This window comes from Sapajus apella, unplaced genomic scaffold, assembly GCF_009761245.1.
Source record: "Sapajus apella isolate SASKATOON/1434 unplaced genomic scaffold, GSC_monkey_1.0 scaffold76, whole genome shotgun sequence".
Taxonomy (NCBI): Eukaryota; Metazoa; Chordata; class Mammalia; order Primates; family Cebidae; genus Sapajus; species Sapajus apella.
Window position 1 is genome coordinate 7,700,543 of NW_022437016.1, and position 11,069 is coordinate 7,711,611.

At 46.5% G+C, this 11,069-nt stretch overlaps 1 protein-coding gene across 2 annotated transcripts in view; it reads left to right on the plus strand.

The window, feature by feature from the left end:
- PTGS1 (prostaglandin-endoperoxide synthase 1) overlaps nt 1–9,270 on the plus strand; it is a 24,974-nt gene extending 15,704 nt beyond the window's left edge. For both annotated transcript variants that reach the window (XM_032251536.1, XM_032251537.1), the window contains 3 exons: nt 326–612; nt 4,291–4,438; nt 5,877–9,270. In XM_032251536.1, the coding sequence (XP_032107427.1) occupies nt 326–612; nt 4,291–4,438; nt 5,877–6,232 (791 nt within the window). In that variant the 3' untranslated portion in view covers nt 6,233–9,270. The remainder of the gene's footprint in view (nt 1–325; nt 613–4,290; nt 4,439–5,876) is intronic.
- Nucleotides 9,271–11,069: the final 1,799 nt, after the last annotated feature.

The following is an 11,069-nucleotide window of genomic DNA, read 5'->3' on the forward strand; positions in this document are numbered from 1 at the left end:
AAAAAAAAAAAAAAAAAAAAAAAAAAAAAAAAAAAAAAAACAACTGAGTGTGATGGTACACACCTGTGGTCCCAGCTATTTGGGAGGCTGAAGTGGGCAGATTGCTTGAGCCTGGGAAGTCCAGGCTGAAGTGAGCTCTAATTACACCACTACGCTTCAGCTTGGGTGACAGACCAAGGCCTTGTCTCTAAAGCTAAAAACAATCATCAACAACAACAACAAAGAGACCAAAAGCAAGCTGTTTTCATGAATTGGGCTGCTTTCCAAGCTGGGCATCTAAGTCACGGTGCTTGGCTGACCTTATTTCCAATCTTCCCCTGCCCAGGAGAGACCATCAAGATTGTTATCGAGGAGTACGTGCAGCAGTTGAGTGGCTATTTCCTGCAGCTGAAGTTTGACCCAGAGCTGCTTTTTGGTGTCCAGTTCCAGTACCGCAACCGCATTGCCTTGGAGTTCAACCAGCTCTACCACTGGCACCCCCTCATGCCCGACTCCTTCAGGGTGGGCTCCCGGGAGTACAGCTATGAGCAGTTCTTGTTCAACACCTCCATGTTGGTGGACTACGGGGTTGAGGCCCTGGTGGATGCCTTCTCTCGCCAGAGCGCTGGCCGGGTAAGCCCCAGAGGAGTGCTGGTGAGGGCAGGTGGGCTGAGGGGTCCAAGTCCTAGTTCCTATTCTGTAAAATGGGGGTAATGTCACTTTCACAGGGCAGTTGTAAGCATTCCTGCTTGAATTCTTTTGTTTATTTGTTCATTCCATAATACCAGCCATTACTCCAGGTACTGAGGATGTAGTGGGAACAGGACCTATGTGGTTCTTGGCTCGACTTTTAGTGCTTACAACCTAGAAAGTGGTGGCAGTCATGTAACAGCTAACAGCATTAGGGCACTTACTGTGTGTAAGGCGCTGTGCTCAGAGCTTCTCCTATGTTATCAGAATTCTAAGAGTGTGTTAGAAACCGCAGTACAAAGGCCCACCATGCTGTGGGAGTCAGTGAGGGAATTCTGACCCAGAGTTGGGGGTTATGGGAACAGAAGGTGATGTCTGAGCAGAAATTGGAAGGAGGGAGAGAGATTTCCCAGGGTAAGAGGTGGTGTTCATGGCAAGGGATGGCATGTCCCAGATAGAGGGGACGATGTGGGTGAAAAGCCTGGAAGTCAGATGGCATGGCAATTTAAGGAACAGGAGGACATTCAGGGCACGGTAACATATGTAACAGTACCTGCCTATGGTGTTTATTAAATCATAAGCCTCTGCTATGGGCCGAATTGAGTCTCCCCCAAAGTTCATATGTTGAAGTCCTAACCTCCAGAACCTTAGTATGTGACTGTATGTGGAGACAAGGTCTTTAAAGACGTAATTAAGTTTAATTGAGGTCATTAGGGTGGGTCCTAATCCTGTGTGACTGAAGTCCTTATAAGAAGAGGAGGAGATTAGATCACGCTCACAGAGGGAAGGCTACGTGAAGATGCAGGGAGAAGACAGCCGTCTACAAGCCAAGGAAAGAGGCCTCGGGAGATACCAACCCTGCCCACACCTTGATCTTAAACCTGCAGTTTCCAGATGGAGGAAATAATTTCTGTTTGAGAACTCAGCCTGTGGTATTTTGTCATGGCAAACGAACGCATTGTTTTTCCCGGGAATTCCTAGCCAACTCCTTCTTTGATCTCCCCTTCTCCACATTCGGAAGCTCCTGTCTGCTGCATCCCAGTCTCTGACTCCCCCGTTGCCTCCCAGTCCTCGGCTTCTCTCTAATCCTTGTCCCTAAATCCTGCCATGAAGTTGTGGCACACATGAGTTTCCGTTTCCTTCTGGTAATTTGACTGAAATTAGCATTGCTGCTGCCAGTGGGCAGCTGCTGGCTGCTTTATGGCCTCTTTGTGGGTTTCTTTATGGTCCTTTGCGGGGACACAAGACAGGAACAGAGACAATGGCCTTTGTGTGGGGCTGGATGGTTTTCAAAGCATTTTCAAGGAATGACCATAATGATATGCGTGAAAAGCCCTTGCATGGTACCTGGCACAAGGCAGAAAGACCGCAGAGATGTATTGACTCCCAAGATCTTTTTAAAAATAGAGATGGGGTTTCGCCATGTTGTCCAGGCTGGTCCTGAACTCCTGGGCTCAGGCAATCTGCCCACCTAGGGCTCTCAGTGCTGGGATTACAGGCAGCTCTCAGGATATTAAGAAGAGTGAATAATGATAGTTCCCATGTGACAGACACTGAGATAACAGCGTTGCATAGTTTATCTCATTTAGATTGACCACAGCTAACAGCTTTGCATAGTTTATCTCATTTAGATTGACCACAGCCATATCAGGTAGATGCTCTTCCCTTCCCCATTTTTACACATGCAGGAACTCAAACTTAGCTCCAGCAGCAGCTGCCCAAGGTCCCTAGGCTTAGTTTCCTCAGGCTGCTGCAACAAAGTACCACGAACTGGGAAGCTCAGAACAACGGATGGAGGCTGGAGGTCTGAATTCAAGGTGTCAGCAGGGCCATGCTCCCTCTCGAGGCTCTATGCCTCCTTGGCTTCTGACGGTGGCAGGCAGTCCCTGGCGTTCCTCCGCCTGCAGGGGCATTACTCCATCTCTGCCTCTGTCATCGGTGGTGCTCTCCCTGAGCTTGTCTTTCCTCATCTTAGAAAGACCATTTATTGGATTGGAGCCCACCCTAATCCAGTAGAATCTCATCTTAACTTGATTACATTTGCGAAGACCTAATTTCCAAATAAGGATGCATTCACGGATGCAGAGTTAGGACTTCAACACATATTTAATATTTTGGAAAACACAGTTCGACCCTCAATAGCTCTGTAGCTTGTAAAGCTGGAATTGGCACCAGCCTCTGCTTGCTTTGCTCGTATGATTTATGATTTCATCCAACCATGCCTTTCTTTTCTGCCCAATTTACCGTTCTATCAAAGTGACTGTCTCTTAAGCATTAACGTTGTTATTTCATCCTAAGCACCAGAACTTTCTTTTCTTTGTTTCTTTTCTTTTCTTTTTTTTTTTTTTTGAGACCGAGTCTCACTCTGTTGCTCAGGCTGGAGTGCAGTGGTGCGATCTCTGCTCACTGCAACCTCCACCTCCCAGGTTCAAGTAATTCTCTGCCTCAGCCTCTCCAGTAGCTGGGATTACAGACATCTGCCACCATGCCCAACTAATTTTTGTATTTTTAGTAGAGATGGGGTTCACCATGTTGGCCAGGCTGGTCTTGAACTCCTGACCTCCTGATCCACCCACCTCAGCCTCCCAAAGTGCTGGGATTACAGGCGGGAGCCACTTTTTTTTTTTTCTTTGAGGTGAAGTCTTGCTCTATTGCCCAGGCTGGAGTGCAGTGGTGTGATTTTGGCTCACTGCAACCTCCACCTCCTGGGTTCAAGTGATTCATCTGCTTCAACCTCCCAAGTAGCTGGGATTACAGGCACCTACCACCACACCAGACTAATTTTTGTATTTTTAGTAGAGATGAATCTTTGCCATATTGCCAGGCTGGTCTTGAACTCCTGATCTCAAATGATCTGCCCGCCTCGGCCTCCTAAGGTGCTGGGATTACAGGCATGAGCCACCGTGCCTGGCCAGCACCAGAGCTTTCTTTGGACTAATGTGCCTTAACTGTTAGTAATCAGAATCTTTTTCTTCAGCCTTCTTTATCTCACCAGGCTACCTGGGCTTTGAATCCTGTTTTGGGAAATTACACCTGTTGGTGTAATTCAAAGGATTAGGGAACAGTGTGAGCCACAAGAGAGGTCCTCCTGGCCCACTCCACACTTGGTGGCTCATGCCTGCTATCCCGGTATTTCGGGAGGCTATGGTAGGAGGATCGTTTGAGGCCAGGAGTTTGAGACCAGCCTGGGCAATATAGTGAGACCTCTGCTCTACAAAAATAAAATAAAACAAAATTAGCCAGGCTTGGTGGCACTTGCCTGCAGTCCTAGCTACTTGAGAAGCTGAACTGGGAGGATCGCTTGAGCCTGAGAAGTTGAAGCTACAGTGAGCGAAGATTATACCACTGCACTCCAGCCAGGGCAACAGAGTGAGACACAGTCTCAGAAAAAAAAAAAAAAAAGCCCACAAAAATGAGGAAGCTGAGACTCAGAGGGGTTTCCTGAGAGAACATGACAGCAGCAGGCCCGGGGCCAGGTCTGTAGCATCACAGCTGCCAGGCTGCTCAGCGCTCTCCATCCTAGCTCAGAAAGGACTCCCACTGGAAGCTCTTGCCTCAGGACCTTACCCAGGCTTCCCATTGGAGGACTCCCAGACCACTGCTGTGCTTATCTCTCGGCAGATCGGTGGGGGCAGGAACATGGACCACCACGTCCTGCACGTGGCTGTGGATGTCATCAGGGAGTCTCGGGAGCTGCGGCTGCAGCCCTTCAATGAGTACCGCAAGAGGTTTGGCATGAAGCCCTATACCTCCTTCCAGGAGCTTGTAGGTGAGCAGCTGTTTCCTGGATGCACTCCCTGCCCTTGAGGGACTGGCAGCAAAGTCAGGGAGATATCAAGGAAACAGAACGGGACAATACCTGTGGCAATGTGTAACCAGACTTACAACGGGTGTGGAAGCGCCATGCTGGGTGGTAAATAATCCTGCTTGGGGAGAGAAGGTGACTTTTCAGCTGGGTTTGGAGAATAAATGGCGTTTTCCAGTGGGAAAAGAGGGAGGAGTATTTTAGGTAGAGCAACAGAAAGTGCAAAGGCACAGAGGTCAGACAGCAGGTATCTGGGGAAACAGTTGTAGATGTGGCTGGAACAAGGATCTTATGTGGTAGCGGTGATTAGTGATGGGAGGTTGGTGCCCAACCATGTGGAATCTTGGTTTCCATACTAAATATTTTGGGCTTTATTCTGTCTAGTGCTTTCTAAGTACCCACTTATGGGCCAGCTGCATAAGAATCATTTAGAAAACTGATTAAAATACCAAATCTCAGATGTCTCTGCTATAGATTCTGGTTCAACCAGCCTGGGTGGTGCCCTGAATCTGCATATTCATATGAATAGAGTATATTTATATATACATATATATGTACATACACACATACATACATATACATCTATACACACACACACACACACACACACACACACACACACACACACACACATATTTCCCCTGAGATCCTCAGATGCTGGGCAGCCAAGTTGCCAACCCTTGTCACATATAATGGGGAGCCACTGAGGCAGGGCGTGACATGGCTTGTGAGAGTTCCCACTGGAGGACGGATATGAGGAACCAGGCAGGGAAGGAGGGAAGCTCCACATCTGTCTCCCCTTTGCCACCATTGTGAACATGTGGGTACTGCAGAGTGGAGCAGATTCTGGGATCAGTTGCATGATTTTCCTGTGATCCTGGAACAGCAATCTTTGTTATTCTTTACATGACAAATGGTCCCCAGGGGCAGAAGGAACACTGCCACTGAATTTCTGTTGAGATTGGACATGTTACATCTTTGAGCTCTAGTAATGAAAGGGCTTGGCCCAGGTTAAGGTCTTGAAATCTGCCTGTGAAGGAAGCAAGATGGGGAGCATTCTCCCTGCTGTAATGATCAGGTAATTAGGGCCCAGAGATGTGGGTTGAGTTGCTTAAGGCTACAGGCTGTTTGGTGACAGATGGAGGCCCCAGACTTTCTCTTTAGTAGCATTTTCCTTTCCTAGACCCAGTCCCTGAGGAGGGGCAATTTGTGCTTTTCTTCTTGACCCTTTTCTCCAGTATCAGCCAGGCCAAATTCTAGGGCACATGCCCAGTGGCTCAAGTTATTCTCCTGGAGTCCCTGTTATCCCCAGAAAAAGGTAGACCTGGAAGGGTCCCACCCCAGGTTGACCTTAATGGCATCATGGATCTGACGCTAGCCTTTTCCCCTTTTCTCCTTGTAGGAGAGAAGGAGATGGCAGCGGAGTTGGAGGAGTTGTATGGAGACATTGATGCATTGGAGTTCTATCCTGGGCTGCTTCTTGAAAAGTGCCATCCGAACTCTATCTTTGGGGAGAGTATGATAGAGATTGGGGCTCCCTTTTCCCTCAAGGGTCTCCTAGGGAATCCCATCTGTTCTCCGGAATACTGGAAGCCGAGCACATTTGGCGGCGAGATGGGCTTTAACATCGTCAAGACGGCCACACTGAAGAAGCTGGTCTGCCTCAACACCAAGACCTGTCCCTACGTTTCCTTCCGTGTGCCAGATGGCAGTCAGGATGAGGGGCCTGCTGTGGAGCGACCATCCACAGAGCTCTGAGGGGCAGGAAAGCAGCGTTCTGGAGGGGAGAGCTTTGTGCTTGACATTCCAGAGTGCCGAGGCCAGGGTTGATAGTCTTAAATGCTCATTTTCTGGTTTGGCATGGTTAGTGTTGGGGTTGACATTTAGAATTTTTGAGTCTCACTCGTTATCTGCACTATTGCGATTCTGTTTGTCCTTCCAGAATGCCGAATTCCTTGTTAACCCTTCAGATGGTTAGGAGTGGTTCTCATTTGGCCTGCCAGAATACTGGGTTCTTAGTTGACAACCTAGAATGTCAGATTGCTGGTTGATTTGTAACACCGGCATTCTAGAATGTGGAGCGCCTGATGAAGTCTTCTAGAAAGTTCTGGGGTTCTTATTTTGCATTCCAGAATCTTGACTTTCTGATTGGTGATTCAGAGTTTTGTGTTCCTGGCTGCTGATGATCCAGAACAGTGGCTTCTATCCCAAATCAGTCAGCATCTGAATGTCTAGAATGTGGATTTGATTCATTTTCCTGTTTAGTGAGATATCATAGAGCGGGAGATCAAGAATGTCCAACAAGAATGTATTCCCTGAATCTGTGCCTGCACTGAGGGGGGAAGGAGGTGGGGTTTTCCTCTTGGGACCCCCCTTACATCCTGCTCTGAGGATGTAGAGAGAACAGGTGGGCTTTATTCATGCCGTTGGTTGGAAGCTGCCAGAGCTCTGTTCCCATCCAGGTCTTCACTCATGGCAGCTGTTTCTCATGAAGCTAATAAAATTCACTTTCTAAAGTTGCCTGTTACATATCTCTTTTGGCCCCGTCCCCCAAGGCAGAGGCAACACAGGAATGTGGCTAGCCTTTCTCCTGGCCGAAGCTGGGTGTGCTAGAGTTTGCAGCACGAGACTCCGCTGGGATCCTTGGGCCCATCACTGTGTAGATGTGTTACCACTCGCACTTCATTTCTCCCTGCGGGCCAGGCACTGGCCTTTTCAGGATGCTCTCCTAAAATACCCGTTGCCCCAGCCCCGGGAGATGTAACATTCAGTTCCCACCATCTGATTAAAACAATTTCCTCCCTTACAGAGCGTACAACAGAGGAGGCACCAGGGAGGCGAGCACATACTGTGTGCCAATTTCACACTTTTAATTCTCATTTGTTCTCACACCAACAGTGTGAAGTGCGTGGTATAATCTCCATTTCAAAACCAAGGAAGCACCTTCAGAGCTCAGGCTGAGTCCAGAATTTGTGCTCCTCTTGATTCCCAGGTTGACTCAATTCCAGGCCTGTCTGGCTCAGGGTCAGAGACAGAATGGTGGAGTGCAGCCTCCACCTTATATTCAGGCTGCTCATTCAGTCCCAAATGTGTATTTTCCTAAGTGCTTACTGTGTGCCAGTTCCTGTTAACAGGTGTGGGGACACAGCAGTGAGTAATCAATGCAGACAAGGCTCTGCCCTTAGGGAGCTCACACTCTAGTGGCAGAAAAACAGACAATAAATAAGGAAATGATGAAATAAGATATATGCAAGGTGAGTGTGACTTCCCTTCTAACCCCCTCTGCTCTGTCCTCCCCTCCTGCAGTCTCAAGACCAGAGACCCAATAGCAGTGATCTCAGGGCAGACAGTCCTCTGTCCCTCCACTCCAGCCCAGAGACCTTTTCCTCAGGATCTCTATAGGAAGCAGAGAGAAGAGACAGAGTGGTAAAATGAGGGGTTGAGGGAAGTCCTTGGGGTTAAGTCTCCTGTCTTATAGTCCAGAAACTCCTGTTTCTCCTTAGTTGGCTGGAAAGTGCTCCCATCATTCCTCTGGTTCCTGTTGAATGCAGAGAATGCAATCCTTCCCTGCTCTCGCAATTGCTCTGACGTAGAAAGATCCTTTGCGTGCTGGAAGTGTCCATAAAGAGGTTGTGCCCTGTCCTTGCTTGCAGATTCTATTTCCCCTCTTCTACTAATACCTCTTACTTTGCTTGAGAGTCCTCTCCTCTCTTATTAATTTCGGTCTTGGTGGTTCTATCAGGGGTGCATTCTGGCCAAGGGGTGGGCCTGTGAATCAATCCCCAGCAATCAGACACCCTCTCCTTCAAAACTGGCCCTTGGATATTGAGGTCATTGACGCTGATTCATCCCCACAGCTGGGTCTGACAAGATGGTCCATTTGTTCCTGCTTCTGAGATCCCCAGGGCAGCCTGGATTCCTGCCCTTCTGAAGACTTTAGCTTTTCCTTCCATCCAGTGGCCTATTCCAGGGATTCCTCTTTTGCTTAAATCAGTTGGAGTTTGTGTCTGTTGCTTGTAATCAAGCCTTTATAGCTGCTGGACTGAGTGACACAAGCACTTTAATGGGCTGGAGGGACTTTTAATCAGTGAAGATATAATCAGACGAATGTTTTAGAAAGAGCACTCTCAGGAAGGGTGGACGACAGCAGAGGACAGGAAGCTGGCAGAACTGAGGAGGCTGCAGCTGTGGTCCATCCAGGAGCTGATGGCAGCTGGGGCCAGAGGAAGGGCTTTGGGGATGGAAGCACGGGACAGGTTCCAGAGTATTCATCTCCTGAATGCAGGTGCCTAGATTAGGTAGACTTTGCTTAGTATGGACAATTGCACGTGAAAGTTTTGTGAAAAGAAACAGGCTAAATGCACCTAGAAAGCTTCTTCAGAGTGAAGAAGCTTAATGCTTGTAATTGGAACACTTGTCCCTGGAGTTCTGATTTGGTGGCTGTGATGGTTGGTTTTATTTGTCACTTTGATTGGGCTGTAGCACCCAGTTGTTTCATAAAACACTAATCTAGGTGTGGCTGTGAAGGTATTTTGTAGATATGATTAACATCTACAATCAGTTGACTTTAAGTAAAGGAGATTACTTAAATAATTTGAGTGAGCCGCACCTAATTAGTTGAAAGACCTTAAGAACAAAAACTGCAGTTTCCTGGAAAAGAAGAAACTCTGTCTCAAGACCGTAGCCATTGACTCCTGCCTGAGCTTCCAGCCTGCTAGTCTGCCCCATGGGTTTCAGGTTTCCCGACCCCAACAGCTGTGTGAGCCAATGACTAAAAATAAAGCTACATACAGCCATCCTTTGGTATTTGTGAGGAATTGCCTCAGGGATTTCTATAGATATCAAAATATGTAGTTCCGCAAGTCCTTATATAAAACAGTACAGTATTTACATGTAACCCATGTGCAGTCTCCTGTATACCTTCAACCATCTCCAGATTACTTATAATACCTAATAGAGTGTAAATGCTAGTTGTTATACTGTACTTTTCTTTGTATTATTTTATTGTATTATTATTTTGAATATTTTGATCTGCAGTTGGTTGAATTCACAGATATGGAATCCATGGATATGGAGGATCTGTATCTATATTTATATCTATATCTACAGATATGGAGGAGAGGTATATATATATACACATACATATATATATACTCATGGATATGGAGGAGATATGTATATATATATATATATATCTCTCTTCCATATATATATTCAAGACTGAATATATATATATATTTCATTATAGGACATATAATAAATATATATATTTATTTCTACCTCTCTCAGTAATAATACAGGAACAGAAAACCAAATACTACATGTTCTCACTCATAAGTGGGAGCGGAATGATGAGAATATACGGACACACGGTGGGGAGCAACACACACTGGGCCTGTTGGAGGGTGGGAAGTGGGTCATCAGGAAGAATAGGTAATGGATGCCGAGCTTCATACCTAGTTAATGGGATGATCTGTGCAGCAAACTACCATGGCACATGTTTACCTATGTAACAAACCTGCACATCCTACACATGTAACCAATAGAATATATGTATATTATTATTTGAGTTCCCATAATCAAATATACACAAACCCCTGTATTATTTGATTATTGGAAATAAAATAATATATTCAATTGGTTCTACTTCTCTGGAGAACTCTGACTAATACAGTGGGTGATTCATTCAGGACTCTCAGTGCAAGCAACAGAACCCTCTCTATCCTATATAAGCAGGAAGGAATCTATTATGGGACATTACATAGCTTATGGAACCACTAGGAGGACCAGGGAATTAGGCTTGGACGCTTTCACCTAGGAATGGTGGCCACTGTCCAGTGGCAATGCCTCTACTACTGCCATGGACACAGGCATCTCAAATGTTGCCTTCGCTGCCCAACCCCCGCTATTGCTGCCCCCCAAAGCAGGCTGCTTCTGTGGCCACACTTGCCGGGAAATGGATCCTGCATGATGCCTGCTTCCTCTCTTTTCTCTACTTAGAATTAAAATTATGTTTATTTTGCGTCTGATTGGTAGAGCCCAGCCCATATGTCTGTACTGCAGCTACATGGGAAAGTGAGTTTTCTGGTTTGTGCCTTGAAGAGGAGGAACCCATAATGTGGGAAATTCCTCCTGCATGGGAAAGGTGTTCAAAGGGACTGGGAAACATGGAAAGTCTACCTCCGTGAATCTGAGTGTTCTTAGTTCTGTTCTGCCTCTGTGGGCCCTATCCCTAGAATACTGCAAAGACCATCACAATGGCCTCACTGTTGACCTGGTAGCAGCTAGATATAGTTGCAAGAAAAGAGCTTAAGAAGTGAAGTTACCTAATTATAGAGCAACAGAGAAACAAAAACTGTTGAGTACACACAGTCCACTCTTCTAGTTATTTCTGAGTAAAAAAAGTGTCAAAAATGCAGGAGGCAGAGCAAGAAGGCAGAATAGAAGCTTCTACCAGTTGTCTTTCCCACAGGAACACCAAATTTAACAATTATCTACACAAAAAATGCAACTTCATTAGAACCAGAAATCAGGTCAGTGATTGCAGTACCTGGTTTTTTTCTTTTCTTTTTTGATGGAGTCTCGTTCTTATTGC